This window comes from Rosa chinensis, chromosome 4 (genome assembly GCF_002994745.2).
Source record: "Rosa chinensis cultivar Old Blush chromosome 4, RchiOBHm-V2, whole genome shotgun sequence".
NCBI classification, from domain to species: Eukaryota; Viridiplantae; Streptophyta; class Magnoliopsida; order Rosales; family Rosaceae; genus Rosa; species Rosa chinensis.
In genome coordinates, this window is record NC_037091.1 from 2314400 (window position 1) to 2340914 (window position 26515).

General features: G+C 38.5%; 3 protein-coding genes across 25 annotated transcripts; all 3 read right to left on the bottom strand.

Moving 5' to 3' along the window:
* Positions 1-1484: 1484 nt before the first annotated feature.
* LOC112197760 (homocysteine S-methyltransferase 3) lies at positions 1485-4890 on the bottom strand. The gene is given in 5 exon segments (XM_040519018.1): positions 1485-1829; positions 2107-2178; positions 2275-2718; positions 2822-2878; positions 3582-4890. Coding segments are annotated over 5 exon segments (918 nt in total). The 5' UTR covers positions 3762-4890; the 3' UTR covers positions 1485-1664.
* Positions 4891-5236: 346 nt separating this feature from the next.
* Positions 5237-13799, bottom strand: LOC112197754 (disease resistance protein RUN1). 23 transcript variants are annotated; one of them, XM_024338580.2, is made up of 16 exons: positions 13068-13799; positions 11866-12982; positions 11419-11706; positions 10679-11293; positions 9782-10506; positions 9625-9668; positions 9420-9467; positions 8861-9065; positions 8647-8740; positions 8239-8277; positions 8009-8113; positions 7581-7765; positions 7204-7354; positions 6485-6625; positions 6232-6338; positions 5237-5639 (listed from the first exon to the last, which is right to left on the bottom strand). In XM_024338580.2, exons 1-5 carry the CDS (start codon positions 13562-13564, stop codon positions 9949-9951), a joined length of 3075 nt encoding a protein of 1024 aa, XP_024194348.1. In that variant the 5' UTR covers positions 13565-13799; the 3' UTR covers positions 5237-5639; positions 6232-6338; positions 6485-6625; positions 7204-7354; positions 7581-7765; positions 8009-8113; positions 8239-8277; positions 8647-8740; positions 8861-9065; positions 9420-9467; positions 9625-9668; positions 9782-9948. The 23 variants fall into 23 exon arrangements, with proteins under 23 accessions (XP_024194348.1, XP_040374935.1, XP_040374932.1 ...); XM_040519001.1 differs by having other exon boundaries at positions 8239-8295; XM_040518998.1 differs by having other exon boundaries at positions 8239-8310.
* A 3557-nt stretch (positions 13800-17356) lies between these two features.
* On the bottom strand, positions 17357-18898 carry LOC112198598. The gene has a single exon (XM_024339746.1). The coding sequence runs from the start codon at positions 18896-18898 to the stop codon at positions 17357-17359; it is 1542 nt and encodes a 513-aa protein (XP_024195514.1).
* Between the last annotated feature and the right edge of the window lie 7617 nt (positions 18899-26515).

A 26515-nucleotide genomic window follows, 5' to 3' on the forward strand; every position in this document is an offset into this window, starting at 1 on the left:
ATGTCGCATCCTTGTCTTTATAAAATTGACTCCTTGATCAACACTACTCACCTTCAAAGTTGAGTCTAAAAAATTCGACAAAAGCGTCTCTTGAAGTTGGGCTAGGCCATTTGATCTAACATCTGCTAAGAAACAGCTACTTTGAAACTTATGGCAAATTGAATTAAACACATCTTTGGCAATTGTGGTCTTTCCTATTCCACCAGGCCCCCATATGCCTACCATGTGAACAATATTTTCCTCGGCATGTAAAAGTCTGATGACATCTTGTCTACAAGACGCTAATCCAATTGGATGTTCAGCAACATCCAAGTAACATGAAGGGTTTATCACTTGGGCGGACAACTCCTCAACAATGTCGTCGATGAATTTGGTCTCGTACCTATTAATTTAAAAGCATATATACGAAATCAAATACTTCAATAATATATCTAATAGGCTAGCTAATTAACTACCTAGAGGAGGGGTTAAAGACATACTCGCCATCCTTCAAAGGCCATCCAGACAAATCTGCTGCTTCCTTAAGAGCTGTCTTCCATTTGTCCATGCTATCCTCGTATCTGCAACCAAGCGTAGCAAATGCGTCACCGAAGGCGCCTCTTTGGTGTCGTACATCTGAGGGAGCCACTTTGTAGAAAACCGGTCTGACCTCTTGTCTTTTTGATTTTCTGCATTCAAGTATCTTGACCAGTTCATTCAAACACCACGTTGAGGAAGCATAGTTTTGAGAGAAGACGACGATTGAAACTCTGGACTCCTCAATTGCTTTGAGGAGCTCTTGTGATACGTCTTCTCCTCTTCTAAGCTTATCAGCATCTCTGAAGGTCTCAATTCCCTTCCGACACAAAGCGTTGTACAAATGATCTGTAAAATTAAAGCACGTATCCTCGCCTCGAAAACTCAGGAAGACCTCGTATGTGTAATGATTTTGGTGATCAGTAGAAGAAAGAGGGAGAGAAGAAGATGAAGAACTGGCTGCTGCTTCATTGATCAGAAAATCCATATTTTGCTTGCTCTGCCCGATCTGTTGAATGTTGCCTGCCTACTGATCTGCCTGCCTAGAGTGCTTCTGTATTGTAGATACGAGATCTCAACTCTCAAGTAGATAGTTTCTCGGTGGCTGCTGCAATGTGAACGGTGAATGTGAGGTTGAAAATGATTAAATCAAAACCTCTATGAACCTTGTTCTTTCTTTGCAGTTTCTCTTTTACTGCACACTCACGAGGCGCACTTGCCATTTGCCAAGGAGTTTCTCCTTCCAATTTTTCTTTTTAGACTTCGACAAAAATTTCGTGGAAGACTCTTTGTTTCTTTTTCTTTTTTCAGAGGCGATGACTTTGACGACTTGAAAATCATTAGTTCGATGCTTGATGGACAAGGAAATTATCTAGTTTACTGTGTGCACTTTGTTTGGGTTCCATGTATTTTCTATGGAGGAGATCGCATTTAATCACAAGGACACACTACGGAATGCTAGTAAAATGTAACTTCGAAAGGTAGCAAAAACACTGTTATTTGATGTGAAACGACCTCACCAGTCATCATACAGCAGCAGCACCATGGTGACAGTAATTTGCTACTTCCTTGGAGTTACAAAACAAGGAAATGACGAGTTATTCTTAGCATCAGATTACAAATATTTACATCTCATTTTCTGAACTACACTAAGCATCGTTAACCGCAGAAGACTTGTTGGAAAGAGCCTTAGATATTGCCCTTATGGTATTTGGAGTTGTTCTGCAGCAGCCTCCAAACAGGGAAGCCCCTGCCTCACGCCACTTCTCTATGACTATTTCTGCAAACTCTTCATCAACCCGCCCACTCGATGGCTGCAACGGAAAGCACATGCAGTCAAGGCTTTTTCACAAACATGCTAATTCAACATTTTCATCATCCATGGAACAGTATTATAGATATACAATTCAAGGAAGATTAGTTTCGTATTTTTACCAAGAAATGGTAGAAGATTCACCATTTGGTAATATAACATTATATATATCCAACAAAAAGAACATTACTTTGTGAATTATAATGATCTAAATCCAGATGCTATGACTGAAAGAGTAGGGCAACAAGCACTGTGTATTCATATAGGAGGACACTTACAATCCATTGCTTGCTCTGACCATCATAGGTCTCACCACTGTTGGGGTATATCACTATTGGTTTGCTTGTTACCTGCAAATTTGATAGGCAAGGGAATATCAATTATATGAAAATGTTGAGGGGCTAAGTTACGTATGCTAATTTATTCCAATTTACCAAAGATCGAACCTTTCGAATAGATGAATTCAACCCCTGGATAAATCTAGGTGGTGTGCAGTTGATTCCAACAGCAACAACTTGCTTGCATGCATTAGCAATAGAGGCACACTCAAAGATGGAATCACCACTCACCACATCAATTCCATCTTTAGAAGCAAAAGTAAACCATGCTGGAATATCTATTGCTTCTTCCTCAAGAAGTTCAGCATATGCCTGCACCATCACATTTAAGGAAGGTACTTAGCCAGAGGCAGAGTGGAAACTGTTGGCAGATGCTGCAACTAGAACTGGATGTCTTGAAGGCTTTCCTGCATCCACAAAATCCCAAGAACCTTTGGTGCATTTGTCAAAGTAAATTTCTCGTGCCTCAATTGCAATTTCTACACTTTTCCTGAGCAGGGCTTTGGCTTCTTCTTTAGAGAAACCTTTGGCCTCAAAACCCTGAATTGTGGCCTGTATCAGACAAAACAACAAGGTTTAACAGTTTACAACTGATAGTAACTCACCAAATCATAAACAAAAAACGGTATAATGAATCATGAACAAAATTAATTACGTGATAAGATGCGGTTATTATGATGTTTGCTCCAGCATCAAGGTAGTCCAAATGTACCTATATCAAAATCTAAAATAAATAAAATTTGTCATTCATGCTCTGGGGGCCTCATTCTTTAGATTGGGCCCAACTATTTCTTCAGCAATTTTGGACACTCAGAAGGCCCATTTTTTGCTGCACAACCCTACTATTTTATATTCATTGTTGCATGAAAAAGACAGGTGTCAATGAACATCCCTAAAGTGTTCATGAGAAATGAGACCGATTTGGGGCTTATATACTTTGCCACGTTACTAACAGAAGCTAACCTTTTTTTTTCAGGAGAAAAAGACTGTCAGAAGCTAACCTAGGATGACTCATTTATCATCTTTGATTATTTAAAAAAACGTGTTAAGACAGAAGGATAAAGTTAAATATTCACATATATAACTTTTACCCAAAAAGGGTAACTGTTGGTATAGTTGGGCTAATTAGTTCAGCATTTTTGTCCATATTACACCCCAAGAAAATGCTATGAATCCACCCCATAAATCGCCTTGTATTCATTCATACATATTCAAAGTTAAAGCTTTCTTCTTCTTCTTCTTTTTTTTTTTTTTTTTGGATCATTTTTCTCATTCTCTTCAAGATCTTCATCTTTCTGGGTTCATATATACTATATAGCCAGCAAAAGAATAGGAATAATCTGTTTGGATATATAGAGAACTCTAAATCTTAGAGATTAGATCGAGTAACGAAATCACTGAAGTTACGTACGTACCCTTCGGACGAGGGGAGGAGAACTGACGAGGCATTTGGCGCTCCTGAGAGGATCGTTGAGATCAGCTCCATGCCGTTCCAGCTCCGTCGCAAACCTGCCGTCCAGAAGGGCACAGCCACCGCACTTCTCCAGAAAATCGCTCATGAACGACGACGTTTTCACCTCGCTTCCCAAACCCATTTGTTTCCGTAGAGCTTAGCTTTGGTCAGATGGAGAGTGTAGGAGTAAAACAAGGTATAGGAAACACAAACTTTGGCTGCTCTGAAACTGTTCGGTTTTGAAGGTGAGGTATGAAATGCCACTTGGCTATGGCTACGTCTGCTGCAAACTCTTGATCAACCACCCCACTAGACCACTGCAATGGAAAAGACATGCAATCACAGTTTTTCAAACAGATGAGAAATGGAAATTACTAAGCATTCATACGAATTTTATCTTATTTTGGATTTTTGGTACTAGGGTTGTAATCATGTAAACACACGCCCTCTCACTCAAAGCAACATCCTTCAACTTTGCGCAAGCGGAAATGACACACACCATGGTCACCGAATTGGGTTTGATCCCAGTAGCCACCATCTCGAAAAACAAAGAAACAGCCTCCTTTCGCATATTCCTGCTATCATAACCACAAATCAAACTAGTCCACGACACAGTGTTTCTCTCAAGCATTTCATCAAACAACTTCCGGGCATAATCCAAGTCCCCACATTCTGCATAGAAATGAATCAAAGAATTCCCAATAAACACATCTTCCTCCGAACCCATAATGGAGCTGAACCCCTTCATAGAAAGCCACAATCTTCAAGCACGCGCTCAATGCAATATCTGAACATAAAGCCCAATAGCCTCGTAACTAAGCCCAGGACCAGAGTAACCATTTTATCAGAGAATTGTACATGAACAATACACCCTTTGTTTCTTCTTCTTCTTCTTCTTCTTCTTCTTCTTCTTCTTCTTTCGGGCATAGTCTAAGCTTTCGAAGGTGCCCGTTTTGGCGCATGTGCTAATAAGCTTGGTGACATTAGAGGGTCTCTGGCTGAGGCCTTTCTTAGTGATGTGACAGTGAAGTTGCTTCACTTGGTTTATGGTTTTACAGTTTTTGAGTGACCCAGTTGGGGATGTGTCCTTGGCTATGGATTTGGGTTCGTTTTGATTAGCGGGAGCTATGAAACTTGGGGTGGCTAGACCAAAGGACTCAGCTAAAGCACTGCAGCCATGGTCGATGGGTCTGCAATGCTTCTATGAGAATATGAAGGGAATCGAGGTGGAGGTTCAGCATTCCTTTCATCGGTACAAAATGACATTTCGAACCCTTACGTTGCTATAATGAACAACTTTCAGTACAGGATGATACAAAAAATAGTTGCTCTAATGAATGCCATCGACTCTATAATTCCTATGAAAAAATTGGACAGATATAAAGGCAACCCTAATTGGCTTCATTCAATAGATGCCTGGTTTTGATTTAAGACTATCCAATCTAGGCTATGACTAGGGGGTAAAAAAAATACAATGATATCTAGATTTTCTTAGCAAATTAAGCGCGATCATACCACAAAGAGAAGACATGGACACTATGATAAACCAGCTCCAAGCTTCTATCTTTTTAGTATAATATGATATAAATGTAAGAGATGGCATGATATAAATATAGGTTCGGCTCAAAACTACTTTTTAGTACAGCATGATATAAAAGAGAGTTTCTTTATCATGAATTACAATTCAGAATGTGTGTAAGAATAGCCTTGACAAACATTCTACACAGAGAAAATTAGAACAAGGAACAAACAAAAATGAAAGAATGTCGCTGATAAAAGAGACCAAGCCACTAACTGATGTTGTGACTGAATAGACTGAACTCTGTAGTGCTAGATTATAATTGATACTCCATTCTGGACAGATGAATGCCTTTGAGAAAATTAACCGACTAAATCTGTATCATCGAATGCCTTTGGTACTCCATTCAGTGTTTTAGTATCCTCTCAGCTTTTGCTATACGGTAAGTTCATCTTCAAGATAACAAATTCAGAAGTAAACTTGGCTTTGATCTTTTGACACCTGTGACATATCATATAAAGAATTTCGTTAGACCAATTTATTATATACAAAGACTTCAACACGAGTGCCTCTGTGTGTATGTGTTCTAACTTCAGTTATCCTACTGTTACTTCTGCACATATACACTCAATTTTTTTTTTCCTTCCTCTTTTTTGTTTTACCAAATACTTCTTTTTCGTGAACTGAACTCAAAATCATACCTCGGGTGTGAATCAAGAAAACTTCTTGTGTATATAAAAAGGTGCTACTAGTAAATCTCCAGTACTAACCATATAAAACAATGGTGCCTGACAAAATTTCAGTTTCCGAAACATCATCCTGTATATGAGTTTGACAGATATTTGGCCATATTTATGAATTTCCAAGTTGTAATCTGTAGAATAAAATTGAATATGCTTGAGGCCTGTGCTAGGAAGATTTTGCTTAAAGTGATAAATTTCAATCCATGGACCATGTGGATAATGCAACATCATGCTCTTTGAACATGATATGTTTTGATCAAATTGTAGACAATGACATAAAGGCACTTGAGCATAGAAGTACTAGGAAAAGATTATAGGCAAGAGTACAAATAAGGGGACATAGCACATACCTTTGCTTCAAGCTTATTTGCAGTCATTTCAAATTTAGCTGGATCAGCAGGTACCCCCACTCGGCCAGAATATGTAACCTTTCAGAGTGGAATGTCTATAGTCCCCACTGGAAATGGAAATGGAAAAGCAACCAAAATGCATGATATCAATCAACTAGCAACATAGTAGCACAGTGAAAGCTAAGAAAATGAACCAGAAACCAAATATTAATAATGGATCCTGTCAACCATTTTGTATGGAACCATGGACTACCTTAATTTGCATTTACTAGCTAGCTGATTCCACCAATGTTCTCCTATAACAATGGAATCAATTGAGGATCAACAATGTGGAGGACTACAAAACAGCTTTGATACCATTATTCCCCATCATCATGTAGCCAATCTCAAGCACCTACCAGATCCAAAGCACCATGCCTTCATTGATTCCATCCGTCCACAATAAATACAAAGAAACGCATAAAAGCCCTTTAGGTTTTGCTAACTATTATATTATGGAAATGTTTTTATCCGAGAAGTTTATAGACAGTACACAGGTAAGGTTAGTTAGTAACAGCCATTGGTTGGCTTGAAAGAATCTTTCTGATCATATGCTTTTGCATTTTCTAACACCATGTGCTAGTATCACTGCATTCTTAAGGAATCACAGAGATTCGTTCATTGTTTCTGTAACATCTGAGTTCTAGCTAGGAAACAGTAAAGTTTAATCATATAATTAAAGTGTGATACAAAGACTTCATACAGAGGGTTTGGAACATATCTAGAAAGAAAGAAAAAAGAGAGTACAGAGAGCCATTTTGTTCCCTACTGATTGATTTAATCACATAGTTTAAAGATGAATGTCATTGTCCTCTCTTTTTCTTATATTCACAGTTTCAGAGTATTAAAATCAATGTCAATGCTTTGAGTACTGTAGCTACTATTTACTCAAAATAATGCAGACTATAAACATTTAAAATTGCCAATGCATACCTGAATTTGAACTAACCTATGTAACGCTTATAAAGTGACAGGGCCATTTGGTCAATTTTGAAGTAACAGCAGCTAGGCTGAAAATGTGAAACTTGCCCTTAATGCACCTCAAAATAGGCCAGATTTAATGTACATGATGCACCTCAAACAGCTGCTAGCAGACATGGATCAGAATTTCTTCATGGAATTGGATGCAATTGAGATATTAAGTGTAATCAAGACAATGATGTAATTGTCAGAGCTGAGATATTAAAGTCAGATATTTTAAAATATTGAATTGATTTTACTAAACGGGAATCTGTAAAAAGTAGGATTAAGTTGTATTAAACCTTAATACACACTGTGATACTAAGAAGATGACATGCATGTGAACTTACAGATTGATCATCTGAAGTGGATGGTAGTGTTGGTTGCAGAGACAAAGACAGCTATGGATCTTGATCACCATCAACTGCGCCACGAGGTTTTGTTGGTTCCGAAGACAGAGAACTCAGTTGCTTCCTCATGGTGTTGAAGCTGTGGAGTAGTTGAGTGATGGGAGCTATGTAGGTTTGCTTGTTACCTGCAAATTTGATAAGCAAAGGAACATTAATTATATGAAAATGTCAAGGGGCTAAGTTATGTATGCTAATCTACTCCAATTAACCAAAGATCATACCTTCCAAACGAAGCAAGAAAAACTAAGAAGAGAATCTCTAAAATATCTAGGAGGAGATATGTTCTCTTTTATTGAACATTGAACAAGAAAACTACATCAACTAGGAAGAGAAACGGATGATGATCGAGCGTGGAAAATAGCACATACCTTTACTTCTAGTTTATTTGCCCTCGTCTCAAATTCAGACAGATTAGCATGTACCCGATTTTGCCCGAATCTGCAAGCATTCCAAGTGAAAGTTTATAGTTCCCACTGCAAACAGAAGCACCAATCAAAATGTATGACATTAATTGCCCAGAAACACTATTACTAGATAACATTAATCAAAATGTTCAAATGTTAATACTGGATCATAGGAACCAATTTGTATGGACTACCTGATTTGCAGAGCCTAGCTGACTACCACCAATGCTCTCCTATAACCATGGGATCAACTGATAATCAACAATCTTATCAAAAAAAAATAAAAAACTGATCATCAACAATGAAGATAATGGAAAAGTTGAGATACTTTAGACCTCAATGTATAGGTCTTTAAATTGAGGATGGTCCAATACTTCCAACTGTTTACTAAAATTACAGAGGAACCTAGAAAATGAGCTAATCGTCCAGCGTTCTGTTCATTTCATTAAACCGGTTTCTGATTGTAGAATTACGATCAAATACAAACCTTAATACATATGCACTATTATTCAAAACTGCATAGTTTTAAATTTTTAATACTTATTCTCACTGGATTACGCATATACACTTCCTCATTGATCAGTTTTGATGAAAAGAAATACTTGTTGGAGAGAGCCTGATTCTGCAGCAGCCTTTGAAGAGACTCATGCCACTTGCGTATGACTGAAAACCCTTATCAACCTCCACATATGATCACTGCAATAAAATACATGCAGTTAAGACTTTTTCAAGAACACATTAGAAATCAAAATTCCCTCAGTTAATATTAGTATTGAGTAGAAGTAGTTTCTTCTCTTTCTTACGGTGCCACTAGACCTTGTGAATGGTAATCCAGATGGGTGGTAGCTACTGAATATGTGCTGCTGAATTGAAGCAAATAATTAATGCTTGCTTGCAAGAATCTACAACAGTGGCAAACTCCAAGAAGGCGTAACTATTCACATTATTAATTCCATCCTTAGAAACAATGAAAACCAATTCCTTCTTCCTCAAGAAGGTCAGCATCTCCCTGCCGCATCACCTGGAAGCAAGATACTTAGCCAAAGTCAGGCTAGAACTTCTGATACCAAAAACTTATTGTATATGAGTTTGATAAATTATTGGCCATATTTATGAAATTCTGAGTTGTAACCTGTAGAGGATAATTTAATATGCTAGTGGCATGCACATATGCTAGGAAGATTTTGCTTAAAGTGATGCACATCATATTCAATATGCTTAATCCATGGACCATGTGGACAATGCAACATCATGCCTGTTTAACAAGATACATATCGATAAAATTGTAAGCAACAACATATATATGGTCACTTGAGCCTAGAATTACAAGGAAAAGAGCATCGGCAAGAGCATAGCTAGAGGAGATAGTATTTACCTTTGCTTCTAGCTTATTTGCAGTCTGCAACCTTTCTGAGTTGAAAATCTATAGTCCCCATTGCAGATGGAAAAAAAAATAAAAATAAAAAATAAATTTGCATGATATCAATCATATAGCAACACAGTAACAAAATAAAAGCAAAGAGAATGAACCAGAAACAAATGATAATAATGGATCATATCAACCAAGTTGTATGAACTACCTTAATTTGCATGGCCTAGCTAGCCGATTACCACCAATATTCTCCTACGAGAATGGAATCAATTGAGTACAAATTCACCAATTTTGATACCACAAAACAATCATTCCTATAAAAACATGAAATCTGCAGAATTTAAGAACAGGGAAAAAAGCCAAACCTGAAAAAAGTAGCTAGTCTGTGAAAGAACATGGCATATATTATTGTTGGGACTATGGAGTACTGGCTGGTGAGGTAGGATCAAGATTCGCGAGAGTCGGCAACGAATTGGGAAGAAGATCAAGATTTGCTTGCAGATGTAGATGCAGAGTAATCGGCATGCCATTGTCATATGTCTAGGCCAACGTCTGTGTCCAGTGATTCACAATCATCTTCAATTGACGGCGATGAAAGGCATTCCAGTATACCACTCTCATCGGCAGGTTCAGCCGCCATTACAATCTTATTTGAATATTCATTCGGTGGTTGGCATACTAGGTGAACTCCACAGCTTTTCATGTGATCAACAGGGTAAAATTGAACTCGACAATGATAATGCGACCAACCGTTTTGATCCACCTTTCCCTTTATTTCATCAGATAATGGAACATAATTCAGACGCATATGGCCAATTGGCGTTGGACTGTGCCGATTGGAACTCTGATCTATGAGTTCCCCATTGATGGAAATAACAGCTCGATCGTCAATAAAAATACTAAAAGTTTCCTCAACTAAAACAGAACAAAGAGCCAGTCCTATGTTCTCCCAATTCAATTTGATTGGGATTTCAAAAGAAATTGCATATGTCAATGCCAGGCCTTTTTCATTAGCAGCAACCTCCTTCGAAATATGGAACCACTTCGGAACCTCACTACCGGGTAATACAAGCGTAAATGGGGAGTTGTTCTGCAATAAAAATGTCAACTATGTCAATACCGCACGTATTCTTTCAGCAATAGGAATTCAGGTGAGAGACCCCTTATGTGTAGGCAGGTCTCACCCCATATTAATAAGGTGTATGCATCATGAAAAACTGACATTACATAAAAAAAAAAAACGAGAGAGAGAATAAACAGACCTGATTATTCAGCAAAATATTTTCCATCATGTCATAGCACATACTGTAACTAAATCTATGGCAATTCCACAAGTTCATCTCTAGCATATTCAAAAACTTGGGCAATATCAAATATCTCTCCAGTGATTCGCAATCCCTCGCATCTACCTCGAGTATATTTGGTGGAAGCTCTGGAATCTCTCGAAGTCTCTTGCAACGATGCAATTCAATCCTTGCCAAGTTGAAAAATTTTCCAAGTGCAGGAACACTAACAAAATTGTTTCTTGAGAGATCAAGTTCGGTTAATGTTTCCAAGCAATCAAGACTCCCAATGAAATCAGCAGTTGATAAATTACATCCTTTGATTTTGAGTACACGTAGCTTGGGAAGCACTAGCGAGCCACTGTCATGATCATGTGAAATACTTGCTTTTGTTGGATATGTAACAAGATTTGAGCATCTACTCACATTTAAGATCTCTAGATTTTGTAACTCATATATGCTGCATGGTATTGTTGTAAGATTTTTACAATTTGCTAGATCCAACTCTTTCAAGTTGGGGATTCCACTGAAGTTTGGGAGTTCTGTTAGGGATTCACAACCCCTTAAATTCATATATGTTAGCCTTGAAAAATTCTGCATGGCAAAAGAAAAAGGAAAAGATCAACCAAGTGGAGACAGAAATTTACAACACAGTTATCTAGTACTTATTTTTCAATTAAAAAAGTCTTGAAATAAAATGAATTATTTGACTAAAGTACCTTACGTCCCTTCCATAGTCGTGTGATTATGCGGCTGTCAGGAATATTGAGTTTAACAAGTTTGTTTGCATGAAAATCGGATGGAAAAGATAGCAACGGACTAGTAGGCCAATCAAGCCACCTCAACTGGTTAGAGAGATAATCAATGTCTCCAGAAAAGGATTCATATTTCAGGTACTTGCCCATAGAAATATATCTAAGATTCTTCATCTCTGAAAAGTTTTTAGCATTCAAAGATATTGTAGATGATTGCTGCAAGACCTGGATGCCTGTAACTTTGGATGTTCCCTACAGTAAAAGAAAGCAAGCATATTAACATAGCAATTTCTTGTTAGAAGAACAAGTACTAGTGTTTTAACACAGTTTTCTTCAAGGTTTAATAAGAACTTATATTTAATATAAAATGCTTTCCGAATTAAAAAAACACCAAACATCATTAATACTTACTGTATTATTTGTTAGAACATGGCTGACATCTTCTTCACTCCACACTCTGCTGCGTTTCCCGGGCTCACCAGGTGACTCTTGAGACACTATGTCTTTACCCATTTCTTCTATCAAGTCATGCATCCAAATCCTATCTCTGTCAATTCTTATCAAGGCTTTTTCTTGGAGTTGTGCAATACCAGTCACTGATTTGAGGTCGTAGCAAGCTTCTAATATTGGTTTCACGTGCTCTACATGCTTACCTTTAAAGAAACAAGCGATATCAAGAAAATAACCTTTTAAATCTACTCCCAGAGCATCATAACTTATTTTGAGCACGTCTCTTATCTCTCTGTGGGGATCTTCTCCCCTACAACTATCTAATGTAGCTTCCCACTCCTCTCTGCTTCTACGAAATAGATGAGAGCCTAAAACTATCAAAGCTAATGGAAGGCCCTGGGCATAGCGTACTGCACGTTGTGCAAGTTTCTGATAATCGCCGGGAGGTCCATTTCTTTTGAATGCATTCAAACTAAACAAGTTCAAAGCTTGACGATCATTTAACATTTTGACCTCGTATACTTCATCAACTTGATGAGCAATTAGCCAACGTTTATCTCTTGTTGTTATGAGAATTCTACTGCCCGGCCCAAAACAATCATGGGATGGAACTAAGTTCTGTAATTGGCTAGAATGATTCACGTCATCAAGGATTAACAGAACTTTTTGTTGTTGCATCCTTGTCTTTATAAAACTGACTCCTTCATCAACACTACGCACCTTCAATTCTTTGTCCCTTAAAATATGAAACAAAAGTGTCTCCTGCAGTTGGGCTAGGTCACTTGACTTAGATCTAACATTTGCCACGAAACAGCTACCTCCAAACTCATCTTCAAACTCATGGCGAATTGAATTAAACACATCTTTCGCAATTGTGGTCTTTCCAATTCCACCAGGCCCCCATATGCCTACCATGCGAACAATATCTTCCTCTTCCTCGGTGTGTAAAAGTCTGTTGACATCTTGTCTACAAGACTCTATTCCAATAGGATGTGCAGCTACTTGCAACTCACATGAAGGGTTTATCACTCGGGCAGACAACTCTCCAACAATGTCATTGATAAATTTAGACTCGTACCTATGAATTTAAAAGCATATATACGAAATCAAATACTTCAAAAATATATTTAATTAAATAGCTAGTGGAGGGGTTAAAGACATACTCGCCATCCTTGAAAGGCCATCCAGACAAATCTGCTGCTTCCTTGAGAGCTGCCTTCCATTTGTCCATGCTGTCTTTGTATTTGCATTGATCAAGCGCATAAAATGCCTCACCGAAAGCCCCTCTTTGGTGTCGGACATCTGAGGGACCCACCTTGTAGAACACTGCTCTAACCTCCTGTCCTTTGGATTTTCTGCATTCAAGTATCTCGACCAGTTCATCTAAGCACCACCTTGACGAAGCATAATTTTGAGAGAAGACAATAATTGAAACTCTAGACCCCTTAATTGCTTTGACAAGAGCCGATGATATTTCTTCTCCTCTTCTGAGCCCATCATCTCTGAAGGTCTTAATTCCCCTCTGACACAAAGCGGTGTGCAAGTGATCCGTAAAATTAAAGCGCGTATCCTCGCCTCGAAAACTCAGGAACACCTCGTGTATGTAATGATTTTGGTGATCAGTAGAAGAAAGTGGGAGAGAAGAAGATGAAGAAGCCATATTTTGCTTTGCTCGATCTGTCTTCGTACAGTGCTTTAATGCTTCGCCGCGTGTTACTGAGGACCCAGGTGCACAAGAATCTCCGCTGCAAGTTTACTGATATATCAGTTTTCTACTGATGCGTTTTGACCCTTGATTATTTCGTCCTTGCGAAGCAGCTTTCTGCTTTCCTTCCTGGGGGCCAGGTCTTTCCCTCGTTTTAGACTTCCTTGGAACTTCTAGGATTATTGGTGGGGATGATGTGAGTGTGTATATTTTATTGATTGATTGGTCCACTTTTTTTTATTTGATTAATTGTTCTGCTAATCTGCTAGTCAATGGGTCAATGAAAGAGATCGCACCGTCGATCAAATGCTTTATTTTACGTTTATTATAATTGGTGAAACGTACAACTTTGCCCTTAAAAATTTAGTCACATATAAATATAACACGTCGTAGATGATCAATTTTAATATATAATCGACGGAAGCTGATATGAAATTTTAACTTTAGATACCTAATTTATCATTTTTAATCAAACTGATCCTAAATTCTCTTGTTTTTATGTCTGGATTTTACGCAGTTTGAAAAGAAAGAATAAAGTGATCATAATTCTACTACAATCGCAAAGCCCCTGGCCCCTGATCAAAGAATGTTGCATATTAGCTATACAGCCCCACTCTTATTGCACATGATAACCAATTAACCATGGTAATAAGGTAAATGCAAACAGACCACATGCATTACAGACTTACAGTGAGGAAAAAGTTCCATCCACTGATATATTTAGTTATTTACAAAGAAACTGCCAAGTTCCATCCACTTCATGATTCTGTTAGAGATGATCAAATACAAGCTTCGCTGCGATGCGAGTTATGCACTCTTATTCTGAAACAACCTAATCATACAACACCAGTAGCATAGAGATAGTTCTAGTGTTCTACTACTTCCTCAAGTTACAAAACTTGGAAAATGAAAAAGATACAGATTATCACATATATAAAACTTACATATTGATAAATTTTGATGCATATAACTGATATAAGTACTTGTGGATGAATAAAGATTGCATTTGTAGTTGTCCTGCAGAAGCCTCTAAAGAGCCTCATGCCACTTACCTATGACTCTGCAGACAATCAATCTCATCAACCTGTTAGGAAAAGTAAGCTCGGAGTTGGTGGATGCATGAGTTTGTTAAAACAGTTAGGATTTCCCTTCTTTTGTGCTTAGTCAATAACTCCTAGTTGTTAGGAGCATGTTGTTTGTTTCAGATAGGGTATTGACCCTTTCTTTAGTTGTTTTCACCACGTAATTAGGGTTGTTAAACGTGGTTGCACCTTTGAATTCTGTTTCTTGTAAAGGCTGTATTTAACCCAAGTTATTTCCCTTTCAATAATGAAGTATCATTCACCAAAACTTGAGAGCTATTTGTTTTATGGTTTGATATTCCAACAAGTGGTATCAGAGCCCCATCACATGGGCCTGATTGTGAGTGTGTGAGAGAAACAGTGAGTGTGTGTGTGAAAAGAAAGTTCAGATTTCTGTCACAATAGAGGAATGGCGGAAAGCAGCAAGGATAGGTTTGTGCAGGCTGCTATCCCCAAGTATGATGGCTACTATGATCATTGGGCGAAATTGATGGAGAACTTTCTTCGCTCCAAAGAATATTGGAGTCTCATAAAGAATGGGATCTCGGTGGTGGCAAATGGAGGAGAACCTATAGAGGCGCAACTTAAATTGATCGAGGAGCAGAAGTTGAAAGATCTAAAGGTCAAGAACTATCTGTATCAAGCAATAGATCGTGAAATCCTGGAAACAATTCTAAATACAGATACATCTAAACAGATTTGGGATTCAATGAGGCAAAAATTTCAGGGTTCAACCAGGGTTAAGAGAGCACAGTTGCAAGCTTTGCGCAAAGATTTCAAGGTTCTCCGCATGAAGGAAGGAGAAACTGTCAATGCTTATTTTGCTCGTACTCTAATCATAGCCAACAAAATGAAGGCTTGTGGTGAGAGTATGCGTGAAAACATCATTACTGAGAAAATTTTGAGATCAATGGTCTCAAAATTTGACTATGTGGTGTGCTCTATCGAGGAATCCAACAACCTTGAGACCATGACCCTTGATGAGTTGCAGAGCAGCCTTCTTGTTCATGAACAGAGGATGAGGAGTCATGGAGAAGAAGAACAGGTTCTAAAGGTCAGTCACGAAAACAGAGCAGGAAGAGGTAGAGGTGCTTATAGAGGTGCATTCAGAGGAGGACGAGGCAGGGGGAGGCAAGGCTTTAACAAAGCAATAGTTAAGTGCTTTAAGTGCCACAAACTAGGGCATTTTCAATACGAATGCCCTAGTTGGGAGAAGGCTGCGAACTATGCTGAGTTAGATGAGGAAGAGGAGCTTTTGTTGATGTCCTATGTCGAGATGAATAATGCCAAGAGGGAAGGAGTTTAGTTCCTTGATTCAGGATGCTCCAACCACATGTCAGGTAATAAGCAATGGTTTATAGATTTTGATGATCAATTCAGGCACTCGGTAAAGCTGGGGAACAATACACGAATGTCGGTAATGGGAAGAGGAAATATCAGGCTTGAGGTTGAAGGAAGAACTCAGGTAGTGAGTGATGTGTTTTATATACTTGAACTCAAAAGTAACTTGTTGAGCATAGGTCAGCTTCAAGAGAAGGAGCTTGCAATCTTAATTCAAAATGGAACATGTAGAATCTTTCATCCTAGAAGAGGGCTCATAATGCAGACTCTAATGATAGCCAATAGGATGTTCATCTTACTTGCTACGGTCGTATCACAACCATCAACATGTTTCCAAGCAACTTCTGAAGATGTTGCTGACTTGTGGCACCTAAGATTCGGTCACTTGAACAACAAAAGCCTCAGAACCTTGCAGTACAAGAAACTTGTCAAGGGATTGCCTCAATTCGAGTCTGCAAGCAAAGTGTGCACAGTTTGTAACATGGGAAAACAGCACTGTGAAGTCATACCTAAGAAAGGCCAGTGGAGGGCGACGGAGAGGCTTCAATTGATCCATTGAGTTTCATTGACAATTTTAGTAGGAAAACGTGGATTTATTTCCTAGCTGAAAAGAGTGAAACTTTTGTGATGTTCAAAAACTTTAAGAGTTTTGTTGAAAAGGAAATAGGGAATGGTATATGTTGTTTAAGAACTGACAGAGGAGGCGAATTTACTTTGCAAGAGTTCAATAGTTTTTGCAATACTCATGGCATAAAGAGACAGCTTACAGCCGCCTACACCCTTCAACAGAACAGGGTCGCTGAGCGTAAGAATCGGACCATCATGAATATGGTTCGATGCTTACTCACAGAGAAACAAATGCCAAAGATTTTCTGGCTGGAAGCAGCTCGCTGGACTGTGCATGTACTAAACAGAAGTCCTACTGTGGCGGTGAAAGACAAGACTCCTGAAGAGAGTTGGAGCGGGGTTAAACCTAGTGTGGAGCACTTCAGATTTTTTGGGTGTATAGGCCACGTACATGTTCCAGATAGCAAGCCAACTCATTATCCTCATTCTTGACTACGGTGATGCCGGATCTCTTTGGTACCACTTGAACAGGGCTCACCCACTTGCTATCAGAGATTGGATAGATTATCCCCACATCTAGGAGCTTAAGAACTTCCTTCTTCACGACTTCCATCATTGGAGGATTCAATCATCTTTGAGCTTCCCTTGAAGGTTTTGAATCCTCCTCAAGATGAATGTGATGCATGCACATGGATAGACTAATCCCCTTAATGTCTGCAATGCTCCAAGCTATGGCTTTCATGTTCTCTCTAAGAACTCAGACAAGCTTTGCCTCCTCATGTGCCGAAAGGTTAGAAGCAATAATAACTGGCAATGTCTCATTATCTCCCAAATAAGCATACTTGAGATGATCCGGCAATGGTTTAAGCTCTAATTTGGGTGCCTGAATCACAGAAGGTACAAGTTTTGCATCTGAAACTGGAAGGGAAATAAAGTTAGGAGGCTTACCTTGTACTTGAGGGCGTGCCTCAAGTGCATCGACTGTTTCCATGAACTCATGGTTCCAAACTACATCATTGGAGACCCTTGGATTGGTGTCTTTCCCCTGCATTTGTCCAGTTGAAGTATCACCTTCGACTAGTTGAAAATCGTTTTGCTCCAATCCCAATTCTAATGTGCTCTTGAGTTTATCCTCCCCCACACTTGCATTAAAGGTATCCTGCACAAGATAATCAAAGGCATCTATGGAAAAACAAGTATGAACATCATTCGGATACCTCATGGCCTCAAAGATGTTGAAGCATATAATGTCGCCATCAAATTCCATCGTTAAGGTCCCCTCATAGACATCAATCTTTGTTCGTGCAGTTCTCATGAATGGGCGACCAAGAATGAGAGGAAGGTTGTATGGCATAGGCTCAGGCTCCATCTCCAAGACAAAGAAATCCGCTGGAAAGATCAACTCTGCCACTTGCACCAAGACATCTTCAACTATGCCCTTAGGATAGGCTATAGAACGATCCGCTAGTTGAATGGTGACTTGAGTATCCTTTTGATCACCTAACTTAAGAGTTTCATACACAGTATAAGGCATTAGATTAATAGAAGCTCCTAAATCAAGTAAAGCTTTTTCAAACCTTCGTTCCCCAATTGTGCAAGGGATGGTGAATCTTCCTGGATCCTTTAGCTTAGGAGGCAATTTTCTCAAAAGTACTGCGAAGACTTCCTCATTAAGAGCCACGGTTTCCTTATCTTTATACCTCCTCTTGTTGGTACACAACTCCTTGAGAAACTTAGCGTATTTGGGCACTTGTTTGATGGCATCCAAAAGAGGAATGTTCACTTGGACTTTCCGAAAGGTTTCCAAGATGTCTTTCTCATGTTGCTCCTTCTTTGAGTTCATGAACCTACGAGGAAAAGGGATACAAGAAGACATAGGGATAGAAGCATCATTGTTAGCCTTAAAAGAATTCAAAAGAGGGTTAGGAGTGCCCCGATTTTCGACTGGCTGACGAATTTCCTTCGAATGGTCAAAATTTGACTTTTCTGTGACGATTGGTCGGCGGGTTTCGCCAACTGGTCGGTGAGCTTCTGACCCCGGAACACATAACCCATCGACCGGTCGGCGGGTTTTGCCGACTGGTCGGTGGATTGCCAAATTTCGATTTTTGATATTTTCAGCTTCGTTTTTGGATTCTTTTTCTTCCTCCAAAGCTTCTTGAGACTTCTCTTTGGCCCTTATTGGTTCCTCCAATTGCTTTCCACTTCTCAAAGTCATGGCATGGAGCTCTACAACACTCTCACCCTTAGGATTAGGCACAGTTGTGCTTGGAAGAGTGCCGGGAGGCCTATTTTGCATATTACTTGCAAGTTGCCCAACTTGTCTCTCTAAGTTCTTGATTGCTTGCCCTTGCTCCTTAAATTAAGCCTTGGTTTCTTGCATAAATGTAGAGGTATGAAGTGCCATCTCCTTGAGCATATCCTCCAATGATTTGCTCGAAGCTTGTTGAGGTGGAGCTTGTTGTCTAGGGGCTTGGAAACCAGGTGGCGTGTTATAGACACCTTGAGTAGGCCCGAACCACATTATCATTGTTGTTCCAACGGAAGTTAGGGTGATCCTTTGTAACAGCCTGACCCTTGACTTGGAAAGATCTAACCATTAGATTTTTAAGAAATTTGACCACGGTTTACCTTTGATCAGAGGGGTTTAACAGGGCCGCTGCTCTTGCATATCGCCTTCTAGTTGAAAAGGAGGGAGTGTGTACCTCAATGTTTCCTCATGAACCCATGGCTTAGTTGTTGAGTTCTTCACGAGAATCACACATGATGACGCCAGTCTTGGCATGATTGGTGATATAAAGAAAGCAGAAAGCCTCTTATGAATTACAAGAGAAGAGACAGATGAAGGCGGTCAGTGATCGAGTTCTTTTTCTCTCTCTCTCTCTCGTTTATTTTTCTTTCCTCTCCTTTTTTTTTCCGTTCTCCCCTCCCTCCATTCCTTACAAAAATAGAAGAGATAAAAAGGGGAATGAGTCGGTTGCGAAAGAGACAAAGAAATTGAGAAAATGGTGGGCTTTTCTCCCAAATTCTATACCCTTCTCCACTCTTCTCTTGAACATCCTCTTTCTCTAATCTTCTTTGTTTATTTTATTTCATTTGTCATCTTCATTTGATATGTGTCAATAGGAAGAATAATATGCTTAAGGGCCTAACCATATAGCATAGATGAAAATAGAATTCAATTAGATTTCTTTGAATATATATATAGTAGTCAATTTCTTTATTTACTAAAAGTAATGAATTTAAACACGTAATTCTTTTATTCATTTTTAAATACCGGGTGTTACAAACTCCCCCCGTTTAAAAATTTCGTCCTCGAAATTTGAGGCACGCAAGTAAATATATTCATGAGTAAAAATATTTGCGTTTATTTGGTATACATGATTTGTTTTGACATATTATACACTTTTGTGTCCCTATATTCTTTTGTCAAACTCTGGTTGCGCATGCTGGTGACAATCACTTTGGTATCACATTAGAGGGGATGAACTCTGTTAGTACGACTCATGCAGGGTAGAGAAGTCCTCTCCTACCACCATTCTTATTTATTGAATTCATGACCAAATAATATGTTTATTTATCTCAAGGCAATCAAACTTGCCGACTCAGCATAGTAATACGAACTTCCTTATGGACTTTGGTAACAAAGTTTTACAAAGGGAGGTTGTTGCGAATCCTATAATCCCCCCTCACATCTCTTACCTGATTAGAATTACCGCTTTTTGTCATTTAAATATAGTATCCTCACATTAGTTAAGGTTCATGACAGGAGTTTTTTTTCTGCACCTATATGCTCATATAGGTAACGGTTCCCGTGATTGCACATAACCCACAAAAGCCATCAAAGTAATACGTGATTGTTGATTGTCCATGAAAGCAAAATCAATTATTTATGCATTGTAGAAGATCCATATTGTAGATGTACCAAAGCATGAAATCGACAATCAAATGTACTTGTATTCAAGCATATGGAGCACTTGAATAAACGTGAAATGCTGCCAAACCATTATTAGCATGAATTGATAGAGTAACCTGAATACTTTTACCCAGCTTGTATTCAAGCATTATAGAATTATGAATGGTGGTTTTAGTTGGATTCCCAACCTTAATATTTCACGTCTCCTCAAAACTACTCAATGACTTGAATAAGCTCAAATTTATACCACAAATTTTGCAATTTAGATTAGACCGTGTCTAGTCTTGACATCCATAGTTTCACAAAGATCTGGCCATATTTGGCCTTGCTATTCAAACTGACTATTGTGATCTATAGGGTCACAAATATTCAGTTTCATCATCAGTTTTTATCTTTTTCACTTACAGTGTATCATTTCTTTGTTTTCCTCTTTTTTCCCCTGTTAGGCCCTATACCTCTCGAATTAAGGCCATCGAGAACACCCCGAACAAGTGGACCACCTCAGATTAAGGCCACCGAGGACACCCTGTACTAAGCGGATTCCTGATTGGGTTTTGGGTCTTTCACCCTAGGGAGGCACAATCCCTACTTAATTATCCGCTCGAATCCATGAGCCCCAATCGGGTTTAGGGTCTTTCACCCAAGGGAGACACAATCCCTACTTAATTTTTCCAGGGCCTACCGGATTTAAGTTCATTGAACAATTAATCTTGCTGCCTTTCATTCATATCACATTCTGTCATCTTTAATTTCCTTTCAATAAAGTCACCATGACTTGAAAAGTTCAAACATAGATAGACCATGTTAGTTAATTGTGTAAGTGAAAAGAAGTTGGCTAATTCATAAAGCCTGATCATGTATGCCAACACAGAAGTCCCAACAAGGTATATGGATAGAATTCAAGAATCTAAATGAAAAGGAAAACATACCTACAACTGTAAATGTGGTGTAAATCTAAGGGAAGGAATTTACCTGGACATACATACCTGCTTCCAGAAATTATTGCGCCCCTCTCAGGCTTCCACCGACCCAGTTACATATAATTTACATATACAAACTCTTAAAGAGATAATACATTGGCATGACTACATCTATATCATAGACAGCATTGTAAACTTTCAAAAACTAACAAATAAAGATCGTCCTATATACTATAGTAAGGGGATCAAGCACCTTTCAAGAACAGTCAATTCCAATTAATTGATAAACTTTCCTAGATGAGCTACAAAGTTCTAGTAACTTCAATGTATCCTTGGCATCACCTGTTGCATACCATTAGTTCCATGTAGTTGTACAAAATGTAAATGCACCGAGACCTTAAATACTTCATCATGAAATTGGTAAACAAATAATAAGGAATATCCAAGGCTTGTAAGTTCATATATGAAAACTAAATAACGAACTGGTGTCTCCAAGCTGGAAAACGAAGAGGACCTTCAATCATCTCCAGGAATAGTAATTGAACTAATACCTTCCAAGAAGAGAAACTCATACATAATATTCAAAATTCAAACCAAGACAACCAGAATAAGAATTAGAATAATGCAAAGTAAAGTAGCTAGTCACCTAAAAACAACCGGGGAGCAAGTATTCACTAGTTAATGAGCAGCAGTGATCCAATACTCAACATCATTGCCAAAACGTGCTGTTTTCATTTCTGACCATTCCATTTCTTGAGCTCTTATTTTGAATTGAAATTGAAAGTATATATCATTAGGAAGCATCAGGCATCCCGTGAAATTGACTGGTTTCTTATATATTCAGCTACAACAAGTTACTCATCCCCCATAACTCACTCAATCCCACAGAGCAAAGCATGATCCTCAACACCCAGAGATACAAACAGAGCACCCAAAGCACACCAAAAAAAAAATAAATAAATAAATAAATCAGAAACTAAACACAACTTTACCAAAACCAAAAGAAATCATCATCACGTCGCAAACGCCATATGCAATCACAAAACATCAAACAGAATAGAACCCATTTGAAATCTAGACCTTGACCGAAAATAATTCATAGCAATCAGGATCAAGCTCTTAAAATTATAAAAACACAAACCACAATTCCATTTCTCCTCCACAGTTTATACCCTAACAATCATATCCCTGCTCTGATACCATTTGTAACAGCCTGACCCTTGACTTGGAAAGTTCTAACCATTAGATTTTTAAGAAATTTGACCACGGTTTACCTTTGATCAGAGGGGTTTAACAGGGCCGCTGCTCTTGCATATCGCCTTCTAGTTGAAAAGGAGGGAGTGTGTACCTCAACGTTTACTCATGAACCCATGGCTTAGCTGTTGAGTTCTTCACGAGAATCACACATGATGATGCCAGTCTTGGCATGATTGGCGATGTAAAGAAAGCAGAAAGCCTCTTATGAATTACAAGAGAAGAGACAGATGAAGGCGGTCAGTGATCGAGTTCTTTTTCTCTCTCTCTCTCGTTTATTTTTCTTTCCTCTCCTTTTTTTTTCCGTTCTCCCCTCCCTCCATTCCTTACAAAAATAGAAGAGATAAAAAGGGGAATGAGTCGGTTGCGAAAGAGACAAAGAAATTGAGAAAATGCTGGGCTTTTCTCCCAAATTCTTACCCTTCTCCACTCTTCTCTTGAACATCCTCTTTCTCTAATCTTCTTTGTTTATTTTATTTCATTTGTCATCTTCATTTGATATGTGTCAATAGGAAGAATAATATGCTTAAGGGCCTAACCATATAGCATAGATGAAAATAGAATTCAATTAGATTTCTTTAAATATACTAGCCATCTTCATACATGCTCTGTATGTGTAATAATTTTTCTTTAAGAAAAATAAAATAAAACAGTTATTGCAAAGAGAAAATAGTGGGAGAAAAAGTAGGGGTTGTAGGATCATTTCTTTTTAATTTTCTAATAAAAATTTATTTTATAATTGTCCAATTTACCTTTGTGATTTAATTTATTCTTAAAGTTTTTTAATCTTTTAAGGTTAAATCTGTCAAAATTTTCAGTTTTGACTAACAAAGCCTCTTCTCTTAATAATAGTATAGATATATATATAGTAGTCAATTTCTTTATTTACTAAAAGTAATGAATTTAAACACGTAATTCTTTTATTTCTTTTTAAATACCGGGTGTTACACTATAGATATTTAAAAATTTGATCTACAAAGTCCAATTCCATACATGCAATATTTACTGTCTAGATATAAATATGGGGTAATTCCCTTTTGCCCAAAAATCCTATGTATTGTTCCCAAATGCACCAACCTTTTCGTATTTTACTATTTGCTTGGAAAAAGACCAAAAGGGGTTGTTCCTATGTGTTATCCTGAGTTTTAGAGATTTTGTTCAACTTTGAAACTTTTATTTTAAAGCAAGTTTGAAAACAAGACTAGCCTTCAACATACCCAAGTTTTTCTCCTAACGGCCTCCTGCCTAACGGATACTTTAACAGGTGGAATCACTGCTGCTTGTCTTAATCTTGGTTTTAAAACTGAGTTTTTCTGGTGAAAAAGACCTTTCAAACTTTAGATGCACATAGGAAGTAGATGGTGATGGACGGAAAACACGATTAAGAGATAATAACAGATATAATGCAAACTAGATAGTGATAGATAAAGTTAATTAGTTCTGCTACATTTGACAAACATGGGTGGGTATTCCCTTTTATTATTCAACAGAAATCCATGCTAGAAATTCAGAGCTTCATTCTAGGATAAACAGCACAAGGCTGTTTAGTTATCCATAGGAATGAAAAACAGGTACTTACTTGTAATGAAAGCACACTACTGCACACTGAATAGGTAGGAAAAGCACACTGCTTACTATGGCTTTCTTACTTCTTGAGAGAAGACTCTTCTACTCAATTTTCTGATCTAAACTTCGAATCTTAGACTTGATATGGCTATTTTCGAATCTAGACTGATCTAGATATTTTCGAATGCCTTCTAAGAGAAGTTGAAGCTCCTTATATAGGGAGCGGAACTCAAACTAGAATTCAAAATACAAAAATGTACAGGACAACTCCGTGACTTCTGCTTTTCGTAGTGCTCCTGCTGGTGGAGGTCGGTCAGGGAAAAGCAAAAGGAAAAAGTGAAATGTTTTTCACTTAACCTTTTCTTTTTGAAAAGGAAAAAGCAAAAGTAGCTTTAGAAAAGTCTAAAGTTCTACAGTTGCTATTTTGGTGCTGATTCTTCACCTGTAGCTTCACATGTTCTCGTCCGTTTCAGAATGGTGGCCAAAGACAAAGGAGTTGTTGTCTGTCTGGGCCATGCGAGTTGTTGTTGCATTATCCTCGACGTCTGTATCAACATACATCTTGTAGTGGTTGTCATTTTCAAGCTTTTCCACCCAACGCATGCATGCCATTGTCGAGTCTATCTCTTTTCTGGTTAGAGATAGGAATATATCGCTGCTGACTACGTCAGGATGATCGTAAGCAGTGATAATTGTCTTTTCTCCTGCTGCCAGGAATGTGTTGTTGATGTCTTCAGAGATGATCTTTTTGATGTAGTCAAGAGCCATGGCCTTCATCCAGGGAATGCTAGAATTCGGTTGGCCGTTGTATGCTACACAGGCTGGTTGAAGATATCTTCTTTGAATAATTCTCACATAATGATATGGAGGAATATATTCAACTTCACCATCTGTCTTCTGGATCCATTCCGGAGGTGTGGATCTGAACTTCAGACGAAGCATACAGTTGTCTTTTCTGATGTTCTTGACCGTGTTGACAATAATAGGCGGCAAGCCTCTCAGATCATCATTAGTTTTAGTCCATAAATTATGGACAAAACCATTTTCAACAAGCCATAGCTTGTGTTCTTGAGGATGTTCACTCTGAACATTTACCAGGTATCTTCCAACATATGGTCCTGAGACAATAAAGAGGGTTGGAGGAACTAGGTTTTCAGGATTGTGCCTTCCTATCAGATTATGGAATTCATACCAATCTGATTCATTGAGTGCTATGATAGGGACCCTAGCACTTTCTGGACTTTCAAGGAAGGATAGTTTTTCTTTCCTTACAGCACTCTGCTGTGTATGAAGCTCTTCACCTTGTGGTCTACCATTCTCGTAGAGTTCTTCAGCTAATGCAAACAGAGCTGGGAACATTAATCCACTGCTTCTTTCTTGAAAGGCAAATAAGAGATTATCCAGGATTGCCTTCTGGTGATACGCTAGTCTCCTGCCAGTTCTGAACACAGGAGTATCAAAAGTTCTTAATTCATAATTAAAAACATTTATAACTCCACTAGGAGTTGGTCTGCTTTTTGGCAAAGCAGCAGCCGTCAACGGTCTTGATGTGCCTTTACCGTCTGCCGTTTGAGACGGGCTAGCCAATCCTTTACCCTGGGATTGATCAGTTGAGGCCAAGCCTTTTGAGCTTAGCAGAAACCTTTTAAGGATTTTCTCCTTGGTTTCTTTTGGATCTTCTTCAGATTCCTGTTCTTTCCCAGTCCTTCTGCTTCTGGGATTACGACCTTCGTCGTCTTCTCTTTGGCTGAACATTGCCAGTTCTCTGGTCAATGCGTCTGGAAGATAGTTCTTGTTTCCTGCAATTAATTCAACAGTATAATCATATTGGTTAAGAAACAATTGCCAGTTGGCTAATCTTCCTCTATCAGCAGCTTTGTCAAGTTTAAAATTTTTAAAATTCTTTACTCTAGCACAATCGGTGCGGACAGTAAAGGTTTTTCCCAGATAAGCTGGAGAATTTAAAATCGTTTTCTTGACAGCTAGAATTTCCTTTTCCCCTGTGGGATAATTCAGTTCTGCAGGGCTGAACTTGCCACTACAAAATTTGCAGATCTTTTCAATGTTAGTTCCAGGCGCTCTCGCCAGAACAACACCGGACCAGTAATTATCACTCGCATCTGTCTGGAGGATAACTTCATCATTCTCTTCTGGTTGTTGAAGAGGAGGGAGGTTCTTGCAGAGGTCTTTTATCTGCTTCACGATCTTTTCATCATCTTCTGTGAAGTTCCATTTTCTTTTGGAACTTGTCTTGGGAGAT

Coding starts and splice junctions, on each gene's coding strand:
- LOC112197754 (XM_024338580.2), bottom strand. CDS start 13,564: ATGGCTTCTTCATCTTCTTCTCTCCCACTTTCTTCTACTGATCACCAA. Junction 11,294..11,418: donor GACTATGGAAGGGACGTAAG/GTACTTTAGTCA, acceptor TTTGCCATGCAG/AATTTTTCAAGGCTAACATA. Junction 10,507..10,678: donor ATATTTTGCTGAATAATCAG/GTCTGTTTATTC, acceptor TTTTTATTGCAG/AACAACTCCCCATTTACGCT.
- LOC112198598 (XM_024339746.1), bottom strand. CDS start 18,898: ATGCAAAATAGGCCTCCCGGCACTCTTCCAAGCACAACTGTGCCTAAT.